General features: G+C 36.6%; 1 protein-coding gene across 2 annotated transcripts in view; it reads left to right on the top strand.

Annotated features, from left to right (window-relative positions):
* dennd1b (DENN/MADD domain containing 1B) overlaps positions 1-23,729 on the top strand; it is a 385,932-nt gene that overhangs the window by 342,686 nt on the left and 19,517 nt on the right. For both annotated transcript variants that reach the window (XM_028811040.2, XM_028811041.2), the window contains one exon: positions 19,341-19,423. In XM_028811040.2, coding sequence (XP_028666873.1) covers positions 19,341-19,423 — 83 coding nt within the window. The remainder of the gene's footprint in view (positions 1-19,340; positions 19,424-23,729) is intronic.

Below are 23,729 nucleotides of genomic sequence, written 5' to 3'. Positions count from 1 at the left end.
GACATTGACATGAACAGTGAACCTGCTACCTGTTTGATACATTCCGACGAGCCAAGTTTGTGATGTTTTAGGTTTGAAGTTGGTTTCATACTATTGCTGACAATCCTGACACCTTCTAGTTGCCATTTTATATATTACCTCAGTCTAAAGGTGTCTGTTGATCATGATTATACGGACTATTATATGTATATATACTATAAATATGTATTATATGTCGATTATAGTCTGGTAGAGAAATTAGTTGTTCAAACAAACAGGTATGCTCTCCAGAGTCAGAAAAGTCACAATAAACTATTTGCTTGTTGCAGTCACTGTTAGCCTGTTGCTGTAGATGACATGTGGGTGTGCTATAGTCTCTTGTTACTGCAGAGCATAGTTAGTAAACCAGTCCAGAAATAGCACTGTTCCACAAACCGGTTATTGCAGATACCCTTTAGCTGGTCCACAAACTGGTTGCTGCAGACTCCCATTTACTGCAAAGTTATTGGTGAGATTCATTTTTCACTCATTATGAAATACCTGCTTTTCAATTATAATGATAACTATGATGAAGCCAGTCACTCAGAACCGTAACTGTGCAAACTGTGAAATGTGTACCAGGTGATCATCAAACGTATGCACAAGATGTATGTTGAATGAATATGAACATGAATATTGACATGAGTCTCAAGGGTTACAAGAAAAGGCTGTCTTAGATACAGTACGTCACACCCAAATGGGCATGATGCAGTATCAAGTTTCTTCATGCTGTGTGAAGCAAGCTCCGGGTATGTCTGTAACTTAATACTTTACACCAATAGAGGGACCAAGTGAGATGGCAAGTACAGTAAATAAGGCATTGCTATGTAATATGTGCTGTCACTGGTAAACTCTTTCATTGCTCTACAAAGGTTACTGTATAATGATGGACAGTTTCTATACCTCACCTGAACGGCTTGGTATTTTACGTAAAAGGAAAACTGACGCCTACAGTATTGTACAGCCTAACTGCCATGATATACTTGGTGACTTAAGTCACATGAATGTGTGAAGCAGTATGGTACAATTGTTGTGTGGCAGAAAGACAAAATGATTGCCATGCAAGTGGAGAACAAGAAAGACATCGGTCTCCTAAGCACTATTTATAATGAAGCAACTGCTAATGTTTATGTCAGGGACATGTGGAAATTAATAATAATACAATGAGTGACATTGATCGTGGGGGTCGTGTAATATGCAATAAACAATATCTGAAATAGTCTCTAAAAATAAACACATTGTTATGGTTTTACCTAGAGACCCATTGAAATATATTTTAAATTTAAGCTTTACAATCAAAATCAATTGCTAGCTATATTCTTTACAGCCGACAATTGAAGATCAATTTTTTATTATTTGTATTTTTTCAAGTTTCCAGCACAGACAAGGAGAAAGCTCAGAAAGCACATGCCTAGAAGTAACCTGCAAATATAATCTTGGTGAAAGGGAGAATACCTTGGCACTATGGTTACAGCATGAATTTTGTGGGACACCTAGCCAGTCACAACAGGTCAATTAAGTATAGTGTAAATACTTACTGATGTAATTAATACTTACATCATAATTACATAACTGTCATGACTGTGCACCCCTTCAATAAGGTATGACTTTATCTACTAACTCCAAAAAGCCTAATATTAGCCACATTTGAACAGACAACATTTGTACTCAACAGTGTAGCTCTTAAGGTTAAACCTGGTGTTTAGCTGGTATAAAGTTATAATAAAGATAACTTGTATAATTAAGACCATTTAAACAAGAATGTAAATATTTTTCATTTCATTAAATTAACATGTTAAGATGCTCATTTGATAATGTTAATATGTTTGTATGAATTATACAAACTGTCTTCCTCATTTACAGCATTTGACAAGATTTTCATATCTCATTCATTCTTTATATACAGTTTATATTTTACTACACACATATCAAGTGTCACACATATTTCTATATATAAAAATATGCAGACATGTTCAAAAGGTGTAAATGTTGCTCAGCCAAACATTAGAGGGGAAAATATGCATATCTAAGGCACTTTCAGCATATTATTATCATTGAACTAGACTTTGTGGTTCCAGCTTTTCAGATACAGCTTTCCATCAGTAAACTTCATAAACTTATCATCTACAGAGGTTTCATAGAATTAAATAAAAGCATCCAGTAAGTGGTTCTGGCTGCTTTTTGGCCCTCCTGTTTCCATCGGTAGCCTTGCCAATAACCTTGATCCTCTGTCCCTTTTCCACCCTGATATTAAATGGTACGTAAAAACCTGGGGGTGATTTTTGATTCTTCCTTCAGTTTCAGCAAACAGATAAATGCTTTGGTCAAGGGTAGTTTATATCATCTCAGAAACATAGCCAAAATCAAGCCCTTGTTATGTGCCTAAGACCTGGAGACCGTTACCAATGATTTTGTCTCCAATAGGTTGGATTATTGCAATTCTGTATATTTTGAAATCAGTCAGGCTTCCCTATCTTGTCATCTGCTGCTTCAAAATGCAGCTGCAAGGTTGTTATCACGTTCCCGCAAAAGGGAACATATTACTCCAATCTTGGCCTCAACTCATTGGCTGTCTGTCAGGTTCAGGATAATGTTTAAAATGCTTTTTTTGATTTTAAAGCAGATCTCGTCATCCAGTATTCTTCCTTCAGGACACATAGATCTCACCCCATAGGAAATGATAATTGAGGTTTTTCAGTGGCTGCTCCAAAACTCTGGAATAAGTTACCTTTATTTGTCAGAACTGCTCCCATGGTTCTGACATTTAAATTCCATTTAAATATGCATCTTTTTCCTGGAGACCCTGAATAAAGTTTTTGCTTTGTGATGGCTTGGAAGTCGCTATGTTCTAAGCTTTCAGGTTTGAAGACCAAATTGAACTGTCTTTGTTTGTATAGTTTTATTCAGTGTTTTTATGTCATAGTTTTACTTTTGTTTACTTTGGTGCAGCTGTTTTCGGTTTTAAATTTGCTTTATTAATAAACTCTATTTGATTTCATGTAACAAAATAACAAGGTGTCCCCTATAATAAAGGATGGGGGAGAGTTGCCAGATTTGTTCATGCTATCAGAAAGGCTAGAAATACTCAACATGTCTCTGAGAATGTGTCATGCATAAGACTGTTTCGCAATGCATTACAGCAGATTTTGAAGCAGACATACTGCAGCAAAAGCAGCACAGGGTTGAAATTCCATCAGCTAAGAACAGGAAGATAAGGCTACATTGGGCATGTGATTACAAAAACTGGATGATTGAAGGTTGGAAAGATTAAGAATTCATGTAGATAGTAGGCTCAGAATTTTGTCTAAACAGCACAAATTCATTGATCCAGCCTGAAAGTGTGTGTTCAGGCTAATTAGTGGTAGTGTATTAGCGGTGGAATGTTTTCTTGGAAATATTAGGCTTCCTCATTCCAGTTGACTATCATTTGAATGACACCGTATACCAAAATATTGTTGCTGACCATGTGTATGTGCCTTTATGACTATAACACTATCCTTTCTCAAATGAATACTTCCACCAGGGTGATCTACGATATCTTTAAGTATTATCTCAAGCTCATTCCAGTGACATCAGTTTACTTCACTGGACTAAACAGTCTAGATGTCCCAATCCAGTACAATGCAGTAAGGATTGGATGGAGCTAGACATGAATATGTAAGCAGAAAATCTGTAGAAACTACAGGATGCTAGCAACTCATCATGGACCAGAAACTCTAATGATTGCTTCCAGTACCCTGTTGAATTCATGCCTCTAAGAATACAAACTGTTCTTGGGTGAGGTGAAAGGGGAGTTTCTACCCAGTTTAAAGTAGGTCAGGTCAGGTTGCATGTACTAGTACAGCGCTTTACCACACCCACCACATGATGATACAGCTCCGCATCCCATTTGGCAACCCCACAGGCAGACACGCGGTCCAGTCCGACCCTCCGGAAATGACCATCTGTCTGCTGCAGCCAGGTGTTACATAAGCATCCTGTGAGCCGGATCACCCTAGGGGAATCATGCCACATGGCCGCAGTGTCGTAAGTGACACTCTGTCATAATGCAGGTAATGTGCCTCATTCAAGACTCCATGAACAACCGCTCTTTTGACACAACGTCAAACAAATGATACCCAAGGATTCTCTGAAGAGATACAGTACCGAAGGAGTCCAGTCTTCATCTCAGGTCACTGGGTAGCGTCCATGTATTATAACCATATAGCAAAACTGGAAGCACCAGGACTCTAAAGTCTTGAACCTCTCCTTTTGCACAGATATAGGGAGTACCACACACCCCTTTCCAGCAACCTCATGACCCCCCATGCTCTCTCAATCCATCTATTGACTTCATAGAAAGAATCACCAGAGACAAGAATGTTGCTGCTGAGGTAAGTAAACCTCTCGTCAAGGTCAACATTCTCTCTGCTTAAAGTAGGTACACTTAATAAAGTGACCGCTGAATGTAAACAATAGTATAACTGCCTTTTTATAAGTTAATCTAACAAAGTTTGGAGTTTAAGTATACCGAACCTTCACCAACACATAGATATTAGGGTATACCCTTTTGTTGTAAAACATTGCTGACTTGCAAACTCAATAGTAAATAGTATAGCCTTTAATTTTAGTTTGAACACTTTCCAATAAAATTCAGCCAATCTGTCAGTTAAAAATGGGATCTTATTTATGTGTTTGATCTGAATGCATTCAAGCCCATTCCAGAGTCTATATGTTGCTTTAGTGTATTTTTACATTTTTGTTACCTATTATGTTGCATAGTTTGTCAACATTTCCTTTGCTGCTGCAATGTAAAACATGCACATTCTTTTATACATCTTGGGTGGTGAGGCCCTTCTTGTGCCTTGATTTCCTTTTATTCATATTTTTGCTTAGAGTCATGCCTGTTTTTTATATACAATGTGAATGGCGGAGTCTGTTTTCTGTGTCTGAGGAGAAGTGTTAGACATGAATCAGGAGGGAAAATCACGATTCTGCAATATATTGGGGGGTTGGTATAAATTAGTGCTAATCAGGAGTACTGTAAACTGCATTCATATAACCCAGAGTGAAGTTTAATGTGTATTTTAATGTGTCCCAACTCAGCGGGGTGTACAGCTTTAAACAGTAAACTGATTGAGCAGCGATGCTGGAAGAGGTAATGTTTGCCTAGAGAAATGGGACTTGGACTGTTTCAAATTTAGTAAACTTTACAAAACTGTCCTGTTTTCTCTAAGTTTATTATTTCTTTATTGGGAAGGCTTTCACTAAAGTAGTTTTATATGTGTACTCACTACATAGCACATAATATGCATGCTTTTTGAGACAATTCTGGTGATAGCTTTAAATAAATCTTTAGGAAGATTAAGGTATTTTGCAGCTTTTCTATAAGGGACATACTTCATTTTTCTTTTAGGCTAATTATCTTTAATACAGAAAACTTTAAAGTGTAAAAAAGAAAAAAGTCATATTTTATATTCCTATTTTTAAAATAGAAGGAAGAAGTTGAATTACATGGACAGCTTGCATTTGTTTGTTGTGGTTAAACAGGTCCAGAGAGGTATGGTTATTATTATATTAATGATCAAGGAGAGGAAGCAATTGCGCCATTTTCAGAAAGCATCAGGTTGAGTGTTCTGACTTTGGAAACACTTAACAATATGCTACAAGACAGAAATTAAGAGGATAAATAACTGCAAACAGCAGGATATTACTATTATGTAAAGTTGTTTTAAATGAGTATGACAGCATTTCACAGGTGCATTTATAATCTCTCTTTCCACAATGCTTCTTGGAGTTAAGATTTATGCTTCTGACATTGGAATCCATTTTAACATTTTTGGGACTCTTAAGTATAAACTCCCTGTAATCACTTTCATTATAGCTTCCAGGTATTTGTAACGGATGCCATCAGCCTGAAACATATGTTACTGTTTATTTAAATGTGCCCTAGTCGTAAATGGCCAAATCACATTGCTCAAGTATTTTTTATTAAAATATACTAATTACCATATGTATTATTTTGTTTCTTGTGTTCTTATAAGTAAAGCAGTATTGAATGAGACAGAAAATGTTTTGATGAAAGAGAGTCAAATACAAATTCCAACTCGGAACAAATTTAATGAAAGTTAGAAATGCTGTGGCCTGATATTATTATTGCAACTCATATAAAACTCTGTTTCTTCAAAGTGATTTCTCAAGAGTGCCAACCCCTTCAAATATGTCCACAATTATTTCTGGAAATGTTAGTGTTCATGCCCAGAAACTGAAGTCCACTTTTGCTTCTGACTTGATGTTTATTTTACTATTTCATTTTTATCTTTTAAACCCATAGAGGTGCCATGCATTTTTGCCATCAACCGTTTGACTGTTGTCTGAAGAAGTTGGAAAGTTTATTTCATACCCTTACAAGAAGTGTCAAGAAGAATTACTATATAGAAAAAAAAAATATTGTCAGGAACCTTACTTCAATGAAGCAGTCCAGGACATTTGCACAACCAGTTGTGCCAGACAAATTAAATTGTCAATAATATAAAATGCACATCTTCTGGATGTGTAAAAAAAACCCTGCAGGCACAAGGACAATCTGTAGTGCTCAGGTGCCAGTGTGTTGCCCTAATAAACAATCCTGTTCACTTTGTTTTTATATGACATTCTTTGTTTTACAAGACCAGATGCCTTTAGAAAACACAAAAATGTATATGATAGAACGCCAGATGCCATGCACGTCTGTGTGCGTGTAGAAAGATACCTAAGTACATAACTGTAATATTCTTTTTTCATTCAGCTTTTCAGTGCAGTTTATCCCTTGTGATCAGGGGAATACGAGTTCCTACTAAAACTGGAAGAGCAGTTACCTTCATAACCTTCTCGGTACTTGTATTTCAGGATTAAGTGGCTGGCATGGTGGCAAGCCTCAGCTTGTTGATTAACGGTGTAGCATGCAGCTGATTAAAAATATACAAGTAAAACATGAAAACTTTTTTAAGCCTTCATTGAAGGTAAAGTCCAGTCACTATTTGAAATGGACATAAAAATGCAGCACTGACTCGGCAAGGTCCAAAATTTAATTTTAAAAAGTTATATTTATGATACCTTAAAACCTTATGTTTACGTTCTCACTTTTGGCCTGCATTCTTATTTTTCTTTTAGTACAAACCCAATGTTTTTTCAATGTCACACATTTCACTTCCAATCTTGTGCATGTTTGAAACTGTACTATTATTAAAATATGTGCCGATTTAATTTTAAGCTTCATTATGGTAGCTTGAAAAAGACATGCATTGATTGACATTGTCCTATCTTTCACTGTTGAGTTTTTGTGCAATATGTATTTTTATATAGTAATATCTGATGCTGTGTGACTTTATTTAAAAGTAATATTACTTTATAGTCTAGAAGAATATATTCTACATTGGATTTATAAAAGCTGCCAAGTATAACATGCTGCCTTTACTGTTAATGATAGTTTAACAACTCTTTAAACTCTGTAAAGTATGTCTTCACAGGAGGTGACCTGCTCTGAATCTCACAATTGAGTAGCGATAGATAGATAGACAGACAGACAGACAGACAGATACAGCTCATGTAGCTTAAACAAGAACACGTGAGAGTATGGCTGATATGAATGTTTTGATTATCCTATTTATTTACCCAAAAAATTCAGCTTTCTATTCTGCTGTCAATATTAGTATTAAATGCCCGCTTATTCCTTAAAATGTATTATTATTATTATTCCAAAATTCCCTGCTTGCTACTGCAGTGTTAAGTGAATACAAGGCTCACAAAATCATCGCTACCATTGGTCTTCATAACCTACAGATTCTGAGAAAGGAAAGGTGGAGCCCTTTGACAGGCCTTTGAACAACAGCCATCAGTACAGCAGGTCAGGTCATGCTGAGGAGCATGCACTGGTACAGCACATTGCCAACCAATCAGTTTATTACCACACGAATAAAAAGCTCAGTATCCTGGTTGGCAACCCCCCAAGCAGACACATACTCCAGTCACCGACCACCTCACCTTTGAAATAACCATCTGTCGGCTGTTGCCTGGTGTTATGTGGGCATCCCCTTGGCCTGGTCCAGCAGCTTGGGTCCTCAGCAACGAGGATCCTGTGAGCTGGATCACCCTCAGGGAATCATGCCACATGGCCGTAGCTGACGCTTTGCAATGCAGGTAATGTGCCTTATTTGGGACTCTGTGAGCAACTGCTCGTTCAACACAAAGTCAAACCAGCAGTACCCAAGGATCCTCCAAAGAGGCACATTGCCGAAGGAGTCCAGTCTTCATCTCAAGTCACTGGATAGCGTCCATGACTCACAACCATATAGCAAAACAGGAAGCACCACGACTCTAAAGACTTGGATCTTCTTCCTTTTGCAAAGATATCAGGAGTGCCACACACCCCTTTCCAGTGACCTCATGACCCTCCATGCTCTCCCAATTCGTCCATTGACTTCATAGGAAGAGTCACCAGAGATATGAAGAGGTAAGTAAACCTCTCAATAAGGCTGACAACTCTCTCCAAAGATAAATACATTGCTGATGGCTGTGCCTAAGAGAAGTTTTTTTTTATTTTTTTATGGTGGCCCAGCCACAAACCTCCAAGTTTTCCCTGCAAGTTGGAGGACTGTTTGCAAGGTGGATGCAGTTTAATGTCATACCCAGTATGGCATTGCTTCTTAAAGGAGGGGATACATGTACAGTAATCCCTCCACTATCGCGGGGGTTGCGTTCCAGACCCCCCCGCGAAAGGTGAAAATCCGCGAAGTAGAAACCATATGTTTATATGGTTATTTTTATATTGTTATGCTTGGGTCACAGATTTGCACAGAAACACAGGAGGTTGTAGAGAGACAGGAACTTTATTCAAACACTGCAAACAAACATTTGTCTCTTTTTCAAAAGTTTAAACTGTGCTCCATAACAAGACAGAGATGACAGTTCCGTCTCACGATTAAAAGAATGCAAACATATCTTCCTCTTCAAAGGAGTGCGCGTCAGGAGCAGATAATGTCAAAGAGATAGAGAGAATAAAGCAAACAATCAGAAATCAATAGGGCTGTTTGGCTTTTAAGTATGCGAAGCACCGCCTTACAACGCAGCTGCTAGGAAGGGAGCAATATAAAGGTAGCCTTTCAGCATTTTTTTTTAGAGGAGCGTCCGTATTGTCTAGTGGTGCTGACACCCCCCTCAGTCAGGAGCACAGAATGTCAGAGAGAGTGAGAGAGAGAGAGACAGAGAAAAACAAACAATTAAAAATCAATATGTGCCATTCGAGCTTTTAAGTATGCGAAGCACAGTGCGGGAAGCATATCGCTTGATAAAACAGCCACATTTAAGCCCAGCAAGGAAGAGAGCAATGTGAAGGTAATCTTTCAGTGTTTTTTGATGAGTGGCCGTATCTTCTAGGGGTGCGAACAGCCCCCGTGCTCACAATATATTTGAGGAGTTTTACTTAATACGTAATACATGCTCTGATTGGGTAGCTTCTCAGCCATCTGCCAATAGCGTTCCTTGTATGAAATCAACTGGGCAAACCAACTGAGGAAGCATGTACCAGAAATTAAAAGACCTATTGTCCGCAGAAATCCGAGAACCAGCAAAAAATCTGCGATATATATTTAAATATGCTTACATATAAAATCCGCGATAGAGTGAAGCCGCGAAAGTCGAAGCGCGATATAGCGAGGGATTACTGTACAGTGGAACCTCGGTTCACGAACGCCTCTGAACACGTACAAATCGTGTTACGACCAAAAAGTTTGCCAAACTTTTGCATATGTTCACGACCACACACTCGGTTGACGAACAAGCCAATTTCCCATCTGGTTTGTACGCGCCGATGATTTCCGCACGTGTTGCGTTGTTCTCGGTCAGACATGCGTGCTTTTACTGTGAACTCTTTGTGCTCTATTTCGTTTCCCTTCTGGTTCGTACGCACCGATATGTTCCTCACGTGTTCAGTCTCTCCCTGTGCATTGTTCTCGGTCAGATGTGCGTACTTTCGCTGTGAACTCTTTGTAACTACAGTATTTCGTGTGATTTGCATTAATTTTGCAGTTAACCATGGCTTCTAAGCAAGTGAAGAGTGGTGAGAAGAAAATTGAAATCGAATTAAAGAATGTATTGAAAGTATGAGCGTGACATTCGTGTTACTGATCTTGCCGCCAAGTACAAGAAGTCAAAATCTACGATTTCGACTATTCTGAAGCAGAAAGAGGCCATTAAAGAAGCTGATGTTGCAAAAGGAGTTACAGTGTTAACCAAGCAGAGGCCTCAAGACCTGGAAGAGGTAGAAAAACTGTTGCTAGTGTGGCTGAATGAGAAGCAACTTGCAGGGGATAGCATAAGCGAGGCGATGTTATGTGAGAAAGCCAGGAAGATTCATGGCGATTTGCTGCAAAACTATCCTACGAGTGGCTAGTTCTTCCTCCTCACTTCCTTCATGCCAGAACTTGACTCATGCAAGGTTAGTTTACTTTTTTACATTTTTCAAATGTTCATGTTTTCCCCTGTGCTGCATAGCGTGCATTGTTGCAATGTTACTTTTCTTGGTTATTTATTAAATTACGGATTTTTCAAATGTTTATGTTTTTCCCTGTGCTTAAAACTCATTAAAAAAAAAAGTGTTTACAGCGATCGGGTCGTAAGGCTATTAGCATGAACTCCTGCAATGTTACTGTCTTGGTTGTTTATGGTTGGTTTCTAAATAAAGTTCGGATTTGTTCAAATGTTCCTTTTTTTCCCTGTGCTTAAAACTCATTAAAAAAAGTGTTTATAGCAAGTGGTTCGTAGCGTAAATTGTAGCAATGTTACTTTTCTTGGTGGTTTATTAAATTACAGATTTTTCAAATGTTCATTTTTTTTCCCTGTGCTGTGCTTAAAACTCATTAAAAAAAGTGTTTACAGCGAGTGGTTCATAAGGCTATAGCGCAAACTCTTGCAATGTTAGTTTTCTCTGTTGTTCAAGGTTTTCTCAGTGTTATTCAATGTTTTTACATTTAGTTTACTATTACGCTGTGCATTCTATGGTATAATTAACTATATTTGTGCTTAAAAAATATATATATATTTACATACAGTTCATATGGTCTGGAATGGATTAATTGTATTTACATACAATCCTATGGGGGAAATTACTTCGGGTCACGACCAAATCGGGTTACGACCAGAGTTTTGGAACGCATTACGGCCGTGACCCGAGGTTCCACTGTATCTCTCTTTTTTTTTTTTTTTTTTTTTTTGCTGTACCAACCCCTTTGAAGCTGTCAGATGATGTCAAAAAATAGGATCTACTTATCCTATTAGCATGTTCCAACGATTCTGTAATTTAGTATAAATAAAAATAAAAATTCTTACAAATCTTTCTGGAAAGCCTTTGTTTTTAGTAATCATAGCTTGTTATGTGCTTAATATACTGGAGGTTTTTGAACTTATCATGCCCTAATTTTTTCTGTAACTCAAGTCTCTGAGTATTATAGTAAAACTGCCAACATTCAGAGATTTTTATTATTTTATATGAAACCCAGGCTTTCAGTACTTTAAAGCAGTGGATCTCAAGTTAAGTCCTGAGGGGCACAGTGGATTTGGGTTCTCAGCCATCTTCTGCTTTTAATTGGACTTGGTCTGTAATTTAGTAAAATGTAAGTTCCCAGTTTGTTTTGTGTTTTTGTGTTTGTTTGTTTTTTTTAATCATTCCAGAAGTGACAAACTGGATATACTAAATATTTACAGACTCAATAAGAATGGACTCATTTTTCTTTCTAGTGTTCTGGTTACTTTAAGCTTAAATGTACTAATAAGCACACAATTGGGTAGTAGTAAAATAGCTGGCATTAGCATTCTGCGTAGTTTGTACTGTTGCCTTCTTGACTTGTTAATCATTAGTAGTCAAATACTATAATACAGCAAATTTCAATGGGAAAGTGAATTAAAAAGGAAATAGCAAGAGTTAACCAAAAACATGCACCCCCGAGGGCGCCCCCATGCTGAACCTGAGATCCGCTGCTTTAAAGGACAGGATTCTTGACCAATGAATGAGGGTGTGAGGCGGATCTTCAGTTCAAAAGCACTCTGTTATGAGAATTGTAAACTAAGGAGTTGGTCTCGTCCGTTACAGGAGATGGACGTCTGAAGCGGAGCTCCGTTAGGCAGCGGCTTTATTTTCTCACGTATTTCTTATTATTTAGAGATATCCTGTATTTACCCGACCCGAGGAGATTCCACAACAATATATAAACATGAGTAACAAGAAGAGAGGTCAGAAAGAACCGGAAAAGAAACTTAAAACTACATCAAAGTCTAGACAGACATCATGCCCAAGTGCGAGGTACGGCCTCTCGGAGACTGACCTGGAACTGGCAGACGAATGCGCCGCGTCTCCAGTCGAGAGCAAAAATGGGAGCAAAGATGCAAGTGAAGCAGGTCACGATGGATCGCTGATTTCAGAAGAAGATCAATCGAAACTAGAAAAGGTCCTGCAGTACGTGCTCTCATGTACTCCTTGCGAGCCCGAAGCATCGGCTGTAATAGGAGCGCAATTCCACCCACGGAGCATGAAAGCCGAAGCAACCTGTCCGAACTGAAAGAGATGATCGCAACACTGGCGACTGCCACCTCCACAGCCATAAATGAGCTTAAGAAGGAGCTTAAGAAGGATAACAAAGACCGGGAAATGCGTCTATTTAATCATTTTGATTCAACCTTTAAAGGTATAGTGGGGAAAACAGAGGAACACATTGAAGAAAATAGATCCAAATTGAAAAAACTTGCCGGTCAGCTCAATGACGTTACCAATCAGCTGGATGACGTTAAGCAGGCATTCATGGCTCGAATTGAAACAGCGGAACAATTGACATCTAACGCAGATGAAAAAGCTACGGCTGCGAATTCCGAATGCAAAAAACTCGGAGACAGACTTGCAGCCCTGGAGGATGGGTGCAGAAGGAATAATATTAGAATTGAAGGTCTACCTAAGAAACGAGAAAGTACAAACCCAGTGAAATTTGCAGTAGAATTACTCTCTCAAATAATTGGAGATGACTTTAAACCAGATACCGAGATAGCAGCAGCTTATCGTATACGCAGTTCAAATACCTTTAAACCTAGGTCTTTTATTGTTCGCTTTGAGCGACTACAATGTAAACTTGATGTGATGGCACTTCTCAGACACAAGCAAGAGATTATATTTGAAAATAATCTCATCCGTATTTTCCCTGACTTCTCACCTTTAACTGCTGCAAAACGGGCAGCCTTCTTCAACATTAAACAGCTGTTACGGAAGGTCGATATCAAATACAGCCTCTTGTATCCCACAAACTGAAAGTGGAAGTTCATGGCCAATTTTATATATTTTCAAGCCAGGAGGAAACTGAAAAGGAATTAAAGAAGCTGTTCCCGACACTCTTTTGAAAGACAATAATGAGCCATATCCTGTCATGGCATGGCAAGGAGCTATCACCTGCTGTCTGATCCACTTGTAAAGATATGGGTATTATAATCATACATCCTTTTCTTTACTTGGCCGCTATAAGTTTATGTTTTAATTACAGTTATAGACGTGAGTGTTTGGATGTAATTAAAGTAGGGTTTTTTTTTCCTTGTTTTTTTTTTTCTTCCCTAAAGGAGACTGTTTAACATCATACCCTTGGTTTATTATTATTTCTATTATTGCATTAGGATTTACTTTGCTTATCTTAGACCACTTTTCAAACCATTCCCAGGGTTCATTATTTTATTATCTTATTATTTAAAATTGCTGAAAATTATATTTTAAGCTTAAAGACTGGTAATGATTATATCTGGCAGATAGAATTTAAACTTTAGCTGCAATAGACATCTCTACTTTTTAATTCACATATGCCACTGCTGAGGGTGGTTGGGCTTGTTTTGTTTTGGACGTGCTCTGTCTCTCGGTATGTCAGAGGACTGGGACATTGTGAAGTAGGGTCTAGCCTCATGTGGGGAGGCAAAATGGGGGGGGGGGGGGAGAAGGAGAGCAGGCTATATCTACTCTATCCTTTTAATCCTTATAATTATAACTATCAACGCAACAATAGCTTGTATGGCAATAACTTGTGGGGAAATTGGAAATTAAGATTAAAACTGCCTCACTACCAGTTAAAACTATAAAATGACATTAAAAATTCAAAATCAATGTCTCCATGATGGGACAGTTAATTTTGTGAGCTGGAATGTTAAAGGCCTGAATCACGAATTGAAGAGAAAGAAAGTATGCTCTCACCTAACAGGCTTAAACGCTAAAATAGTATTTTTACAGGAGACCCACTTACTAAGCAAGGATCAATTCCGGCTACAAAAAGACTGGACTGGCCAAATGTTCCATTCTAGCTTTACAAAGAAAACTAGAGGTGTGGGAATTCTCATACATAGAACAGTCCCATTTGTAGCATCAGATGTAGTATCGGATCCTGAAGGGAGATATGTGATGGTCATGGGCAACTTATTTAATTGTAAAATGATTTTGATAAATGTTTATGCACCCAGTGTCGATGATAAGGAATTCATGCAAAATCTATTTGCATCCATTCCCAATGTGAACACTCATAAAATTATAATGGCTGGGGACTTTAATTGTGTTTTAAATCCACTCTTAGATAGGACTCCTGCCACAGGGGGGACGACATCTAACACTGCAAAGACAATTACACAGTTTGTAACCGACCACAACTTATCAGACCCCTGGAGGTTTCTAAACCCAAACTCAAGAACATATTCGTTCTACTCACCAGTGCATCATAGCTACTCAAGAATCGATTATTTCTTTATAGATAATAATTTCTTGCCTACGATTAAATCTTGTAAATACGACACAATTGTTATCTCCGATCATGCACCTCTAGTTTTGTAGCTAAAATCATTATGCCCCCCACACTCACCTCACAGATGGCGCCTTAACCCACTTCTATTAACAGACGAGAACTGTACAGAATTTATATCCAAACAAATTAGCTTCTTCCTAGAGACAAACACACCATCAGAGGTCTCTACAGGAACACTCTGGGAAACTCTAAAGGCCTTCATAAGAGGACAGATTATTTCATATCTTTCCCACAGCAATAAATTAGAAACCAAGAAAGTGTCAGAGCTAAGAAGCGAAATTACTAGAATAGATGAAGAACCAGCCAGGCGTCCAAGTGAGGCTCTTCATAGGAAAAGGTAGGCTTTGCATACAGAACTCAACATCTTGACAACTAAAGAAACTGAACAACTTATTTATAAATCAAGACATCATTACTACGAACACGGAGAGAAAGCTAATAAGCTTTTAGCTCAACAAGTCCACAAGCAAGAAGTTCGCAATGCAATCCCAGTAATCACCAACACTAATGGAGATGAAATCATTGACCATAAAAATATAATGCACACATTTAGAGACTACTATAAAACCTTATATTCTACTGAGTTTAAAGAAGACAACACACAATCTAATGCATTTCTGGATACATTACAGATTCCACAAATAGATACTTTTAGTGCTGAGGAACTGGATAAACCTCTGACCCTATCAGAATTACTAGATGCTATAAAGTCACTTCAAGGCGGAAAATTAGCAGGCCCTGATGGCTAACCTATAGAATTTTATAAGAAATTCTCCACTCAGCTAGCTCCCCTCTTATTTGCAACATTTACAAAAGCTAGAGACAGTCAAATTCTACCTCAAACTTTTCGTCAAGCATTAATCACCGTCTTTCTTAAACAAAATAAGGACTTGTTACAATGTGCATCATACAGACCAATTTCACTCCTGAATAATGATGTTAAGATACTCTCAAAAATCATAGCTAGAAGGATGGAGAAAGAGCTGCCTTCGGTAATATCACAGGATCAAACTGGATTTATTAAAGGCCGACACTTATCTTCCAATCTTTGACACCTGTTTAATGTAATATATTCACCAGCAAAGTCAAACACCCCAGAGATGATATTATCATTGGATGCAGAAAAAGCATTTGATATGATTGAATGGAACTACATTTTCAGTACATTGGAGAAATTTGGGTTTGGCCCGAATATTTGTGCATGGATCAAACTACTGTATACCAGTCCAGAAGCCTCGGTCTGTATTAACAACATTTGTTCAGACTACTTTAAACTAGAACGTGGCACCAGACAAGGATGCCCTTTGTCACCACTGCTGTTTGCAATCGCCATTGAACCACTGGCTGTCCACTGTCGAAATTCTTATCAGATAAAGGGGATTATCCGAGAAGGACTGGAACAGAAAATTTCTCTATATGCAGATGATATAGTCTTATATATATCAGACCCAGAAAACACTGTGCCTGCAGTTTTAACAGCACTTTCAGATTTTCAAAAGATTTCTGGTCTCAGAATTATTTTGAATAAAAGTATACTCTTTCCAGTGAATTCACAAGCATATAATATCAGATTGGACACCCTACCTTTTACCATAGCAGATCAGTTTAAATACCATGGGGTAAATATCACAAGTAAACATAAAGCTCTTTATCAACAAAAAAAATTAAGCAAGACTTGCATAGATGGTAAACCCTTCATCTCACTCTAGCCAAAAGAATTAATGTTGTTAAGATGAATATCCTTCCTAAGCTTCTTTTTTATTTCAAAACGTCCCAATATATACAGTGCATCCGGAAAGTATTCACAGTGCATCACTTTTTCCACATTTTGTTATGCTACAGCCTTATTCTAGAATGGATTAAATTAATTTTTTTCCTCAGAATTCTACACACAACACCCCATAATGACAACGTGAAAAAAGTTTACTTGAGGTTTTTGCAAATTTATTAAAAATAAAACAAAACTGAGAAATCACATTATGGGGTGTTGCCCCACTGACCAGCATCATGTAGTGCCAGATTTAAAATAAGAGGCCAGTATTATTGAAGGAAATCACCAAGTTTGAAGAAAAGTAAAAAAGTAAAAGAAAGAAAGAAATACTCTAGCCACATGACAAGTTCGAATTCCTTCAGCTATCTGGAGATTTTGTCTCACAGGATTTAATCTGCTTTAAAGGGTCTTACTTTTTATAGCCATTTGAAAGACATGACTTATCAAGACTCTCATGCTGTAGCATAACAACTCTGTTTTTTTTCCTGTTTAATTTTAGAAACAAAAGCAAAACACCAATTTAACACTTCCACCACTTCTGAAGTAGTTAAAAGAATCATGGCAATTCCACTGTCAAAAGTTAACAGTTGCTTATATAAATGTTGTAATTGTTAGGTGAAATGCTTTAAAAATATTAAAAAAAATGTACCATAGATCCTAAGCTGCTCAAGGAAGTTCACCTGCTTTGTATTGTGATATCCTGTAGTACACAGCAGGTCCGCCTTCTCCTTCTCCTCTTCAGGCAATGGTGGTCCAATAGCATTCAGTCAATCAGATCTTCATTCTCCACCTTTTTTTTTTTTTCTATTTTTTATCATCATGTTTTTAGTGTTGCATTACTGAACTGTATTGCTGCGTTCAAGTGCTATTAGAAGAAAGGTAAATGCAAGTTTCCGAGTTGGAAATTCCACATGCTCTATGAACTTGGTGCTCTGAGTTGGACAATTTGAAGAAAACAAAACTATCCAAATTCACTAAGTTGTGATGCAACACTGACCTTTCACCTTTGTCAGATATATAAAGCAAAAAATATAACCTGTGATTCACATTTAATATGTTTAGTGTGGTTTTCATTTCCACCAAAAAAAAAGTTATCTTTAATCACTTTTTTGTGAACAAAGTAACAAGTTCACTGCGGTCCTTCATTTCTCTGAACAATCTGACCAAAAATTCACATTAACATTACAAGTCTCATATGACTCCATAAACTTAGATAAAATGTGAACACTGCATATGTCTTGGCTTTTTGGAAAAATTTAATGTTTTGTGTTCTTGGCACAAGTGTACACTTAGTTATTAATCCTTTTCCTTTGTTTCATTGTTTGGCGCCATTAAAGAGACCTGCCCACCATACTGTATATTATTGAGTTTAGGGTTGGTAGGTCTGAGCCAAACAATCAGCTGGAGAGTTGGTGGAATGGAATGACGTGTAGAAAGACCTTCAGTGGGTTTTAATTATATTTTTGGGGCATAAAAGAGGTCAAATAAAGGTATTGATTTCAAAGTCCAGATTTTTCTAGCGCTCTTCCTGATGTTGTTTACTGTTTGTGTAACTCGTAAGTTAGAAGCATGTTCAGTTCAATTTGTTTTCATTAGTACTCCTAGTACCAGCAAAAGTAATTGTTAGCTTTTAAAAAATATTTTCTTGATGTTCTGTAACTTTGTTTTGAGGACTTTCTCCAGTGTTTTACTGGGTAATAATACACTGACTTTTAGCAGCTGTTCTACATCTTTCTTCCAGATTTGTGGAATGTTTCTCTGCATTTTGTGAAGGGAGAAATAAAAAGTCTATATTCTTATGGTTTTTATTAATTTTGTTCATTTAAACTGTCTGTTGTGTATTGGTCAGCCACTGGTACATCTCCTTAGTTTGTGTGTACAAGTCCATGTTTGGTAAATAATAGACCAACTGCATGTAATGATGGCAATAGGTCTACAGCTGTTTTAAGCTTCTCAATAGAGCATAAAGTCAAAAATGTGTCCATAAGTTGTTCTCTGACATGTAACTTTAGTACAGTTGTTCTTCTTAATCTTTTCATGCCAGAAGACAGAAGGAAAAAAAAGTAAATAAAAACCCATTATACTTGGTGATGTCAACATTGTGTATACCGGTATATAAAATTGCCAGATAAACAAGTATGCTTGGTATTGGCAGGATACTACCATATGCAATGATGATCTCCTTTTGTTTTTGTTCTTTCTTAAATTCTGTTATGGTGTGGTATATTTTAACACCATTAATGCTCCCAATAACTGGACAGTAACTTCAGGCACAGTATTTAGAGATGCAGAATGTCCATGATTTGGGTATTGGTTGATTTTCTTAAATTCAAACACTACATGGATTTTGCCTTAACATATTTTTTCCCTCAAGACAATCATAGATAACACAGACTAGGATATTTATGATTACAAATGTAAATTATTTTTTTCTCAACTATCTGGCCCACGGTCTGGGAGTACTGTAGCCCTGTAGTTGAAATGTCATGGTTATGCTGGTCTGATCCTGTGGTGGTTCATCTGTTATCACCCCACTGACATGACTAGTATATGACCCAAATCACAAGGCCATTACATACCTACAGTACCTGACCTGTGCCTACTTTTGCTTTTAATTTACTTCTGCCCTGTTATGTACAATTTGTGTGGATTTTTCGTGTTATTTTTCTAATGTAAATTTAGCTGAACTTTTATTTTTTTTCTCTTTTCTTTCTTCACATTAAAAGCGCCATGGGCAAAACACAAGTCTGGGTTGCTCTGACTTTGCTGTATGTGATGATGAGGATGAAGAACTGGACACTGGAAGCAAGTGAGTTTTTTGTTTTTTATTTATTTATTTATTTTTATTTTTCTCCCCCTCTCACCTTTGTCTGTCTTTACTTTGGAATACAGTTTTTTGAATTAGCATCTTAGCACCTGGCTGGATTATGTTTTCTGCAAATAAATACTAATTAAAATAAGCCACCGTTACTACTTTCTGTTTCTAAACATGCTTTGTTTAAGTTTCCTTTTCTACCCAAAGTTACTCTCAGAAGCATTTAGTACAATTGTCTAAAAATTCTGCTACCGGAGCATTGTAAACTAACTGGGCCACACAGTAAATTATGGTGTTGTCTTTTTTCTTGAGAGAGAATCTAGCCCTTTTACAATATTAAAACAATCTAACTTTCACACTTTTAAAACAAATGGATTTCATCTCTAAACACAAAGGCTATAGATCTTGAATGGTTTATAGGAAATTTTCTAACCTGCAAAAAGTAGGATAGAACATTTAGGTATTTTCTGTTTGTTTTGTTTTAAGTTGTTCTCAATTTATGTATATTCTGCTGTGCCTCTCTTAAATTATAGTACTGTTTTTGAACTTTCCAAATTCCTAATTCAAAATTTTAACATCTTTTACATTTTTTATTTAATGTAAAATGTGTATTGTTAAGATTTTGTCTGTTTTTTATTCATTTCTGAGCTCAGTGATGTTACAGTCTTTGTTGTGTAAACTCCAGTTATATCTACTATTGCTAAGGTGACATCTAGTGGGCTGTTGTCTTAGTGAGTAAAAGTCAAGTAGGCAAATAATATCTTTGTTTTAAGTATGCAGGAATAAAGTTACATTTTAAATTGCTTCTTATTAATATGTACTAAAGTACTTAAAATGTGAATTGAATATCTTCATGTATTAAATGTGAATAAATTAAATGAAACTGTTGAAACCTCTTTTAAACATACACAGGCAGAATTTATTTATTTTTAATCATTAGATCATATTTGGTTGATGCCTTAATCCAAGTTAATTTAGAAGGTCAGCATACAGTATAAATATGTTCATTATATGCAATTAGAGACTGAAGAGTGAGTGGCTGAGAATTAATGCTGCAATCATTTTTACACATCATGGATGTATCCTTTGTGTATGTGTGTATTTTTTAATTAATCACATACCTTTGGAAAGTGAGACATATATAACATGCAACTTCAAACAGGATTTACAAAATAGCTACTTGTACGGACACCCAGGTGCAGTCGCTCTGGAGGCACTGATGTTGTCAGGACAGGTACTATAGATCAATACTTTATCTTTTTGTACCTCATTTAACTATATCAACTGTAAGTAAGTCTTTTTTTTTTTTAAAAGAGTGCACAAACTCACAGCACTTGCACATATTGACAGAAATAACAGATTATAGTAAATTACTGAGCCTCACAACATTTATATACAATCATATGAAAATGTTCGGGAACCCCTTTTAATTCTTTGATTTTTGTTAATCATTGGCTGAGCTTTCAAAGTAGCAACTTCCTTTTAATATATGACATGCCTTATGCAAACAGTAGTAATTCAGCAGTGACATTAAGTTTATTGGATTAACAGAAAATATGCAATATGCATCATAACAAAATTAGAGAGGTGCATACATATCTCCCCAACGGAGATATTACATTAACACTTAGTTGAGCCTCTAAAATACTAAATACTGCTTTACTAAAAATGTTTGTTCAGAAAACACCCCAGTACTCAGATGTTCCTAGGAAATGAAAGACATACCACTGTTATCTTTTTTGTTGAAAGTAGAGAAAATTACTATGCAGGCTGAGAGGGGTTCCCAAACTTTTTCATATGACTGTATTTAGTACATTAACATGTTTGTCCGCATTATAACTGAGATCTAGCTAATTTACAATAAAGGGTATAAAAAAAAAACTCCTGCTGGCAGAATTTCTAGTCTGTAAAAGACAAAGTCAGATTTCTCATGCCCTGGATGTATTCAGCAGCATAACAGTGACATGGTAAGTGGTGTAACAAGAACTTGAGTAGGTTGAATCTTTCTATCATGGTTCTTCTGAAGCTCCCAGATTTCCTAGTGCTGTGTTCGGTGAGTGGGTTTAGTGGCTTGGCAGTGTATTAGTGACACCAAGTGCCACAGTAGAGGGTCTGTAACAGTTCATAATGACGGTTAAAATTTTATTCATTCATTTTTTTTTAGTTGTGATATGAATGGCCTAATCAGAAGCATGCTAGTAGTGCATCCTATAGACCAGTAGGCAGATCATTCCACAGCTTTGGAGGCCTGTAGCTAAAGGATCAGCTTCTCACAATAGTTTTGTTTATCTTTGGAACTTCTAGAAGAAAAGTGTCTTGAGATTGTAATGTACATGCTGGTATGTATGTATTCATATGTTCTGTTACATAGGTAAAACCCAAGCCAAGTTTTGTGTTTAACACCAAATTACCTAGGAGCCAATTACCTATTTTTCAATACGTTAAAACCTCAATTATCCTTCACTCGATATGCGCCTGCATATTACTGTACTACTACTGCCATGCGGTACGCTACAAGCTATGTACATTAGAACAACTCTCCTTTGTGCTAGCGTGTAGTGTTCTTCCCAAGCAACACGTGTCACACTACATTTTGAAATCAGTTTTAACAGTTTTGTAGCTTTTCTCTTGTTATAATTAATCTGCTATGCATTATAATGGCCAATAAACATATGTGTGTGATGTTGGAATTGTAACAAAAAATGTAAATTATTATACATTTACGAAATGGCAAAAGTGCTTCAACTGTTGTTTTAGTTTACAGTGTAGGAAGACTAACAGTAAACGATATAAACCGTGATGCCAACAAAATTGAAAAACATCAAAATTGGAAACCACTGACGGTAATGTTATTCTGTAGTAATATTAATGTTCTTCTATTTTGTACTTTACTTTTAAAATTCTGTTACATTTTGCTTTGCTAATATATTGTGACATGCAGGCAGCTCATGATACGCTGTACAGGAGCAGAAAGGGTAGAATGAATGCTGTAAGTGATGGACTGGGTGGAGGGCTTCTGTTTTGTAAGGGGCAGACATGCCTCTAACGTGATGAGTGACAGGAGAAGTTTAGAGAAAAAGGAAGGTGTCATGGAAAGAAGTTTTGAGTAGGGAGGAGATAAACTGATTGGTAAGGAAAGCTTTAGTTTATTGTTTTGGAGGTGTGCTCCGTAACCAGATAATCATGTATAAGACAGGGCACCGTTTGTTGCAAAACAAAGACTTCAAGAAAAACATAGAAAACTCCAGTACCTCTGAGTTGTATTTGCTTGTTACGCTTGTCATTACAATATTATATGAATTGATTAATTTTGTTAATGCTATATTTTGTTGTTAGTTTTCTTTTGTAAATAATACAACTATTTGCTAAACTATGGTAATGTACTGTACGTCATTCTTAAAATAGCTGTTCTGTTATCTGTTTTTTCTCTTAACCATCATGGTCTCAGTCCCGACCCCTGACGGCTAATCGAGGTTTTACTGTACTTAATTTGGTCATTACAGACAGGCTTTCAGTTACAAACAAGTTCTCAAGTATGTGAGTCAGAACTTGCACTGAAAATGTCCATTAATGGAAGAATAGGCAAAACTACTTAATTACGTATTACTTATTTTACTAAAAAGACCTTTAAAACTAATAAAATGATGGGAAAACAATATTACTGTATTTTAAATCACAAATAATTAAAAAAAAATTAACCATGAGTATTTATCATATGTCAACGTTATGCTTAAACATCCTAAAGGTTTTGTTTTGGATACAGTACCTCATAGTGTTTGAAAAGGTGTAATGATGGCACAGAAACCCACCACTAACAGACGAGTGATTGCTCAGAGTGCTCTACCTGAGAGACAGCATTGCTGTGAGGCTCACACTGGAGACCTGGAGCTATAAGCAGTAAGTAGTACTGCTTAGCTAAACATAAAGCTACCAAACTAGCAACTGCTTGCACCACTGGCTGTATTTGGCAACACATGTGAAGAAGAGCATGAAGTATTTGAAAATGGTCACAAAGTATTTACCGTACTACTACATTCTTTGGTGTTAGTGATAGCTGATACATATTCATCGTCATCAAAACTGGTTCACTTCATTAGTAAGTAAAAAATGGAAATTGCTAGACAAAAAATAAATGAAATTCAATTGCAGAGAATAATTTAATTTTTTTTTATGCTGCATTCGTATCGAGAAAAGATAAAAAAAAAAAAAAAAAGCACTTTAAAGTTTTTGCATTTTACATATTTAGTTTACATGAAAATGTTGCATTTTTTTCATTTAAGTTATTTTTCTAATTAATACC

The sequence above is a fragment of the Erpetoichthys calabaricus genome, chromosome 10 (assembly GCF_900747795.2).
Source record: "Erpetoichthys calabaricus chromosome 10, fErpCal1.3, whole genome shotgun sequence".
NCBI classification, from domain to species: domain Eukaryota; kingdom Metazoa; phylum Chordata; class Cladistia; order Polypteriformes; family Polypteridae; genus Erpetoichthys; species Erpetoichthys calabaricus.
The sequence above is the reverse complement of the archived record's forward strand: the minus strand, read 5'-3'. Positions and strand labels throughout refer to the sequence as shown.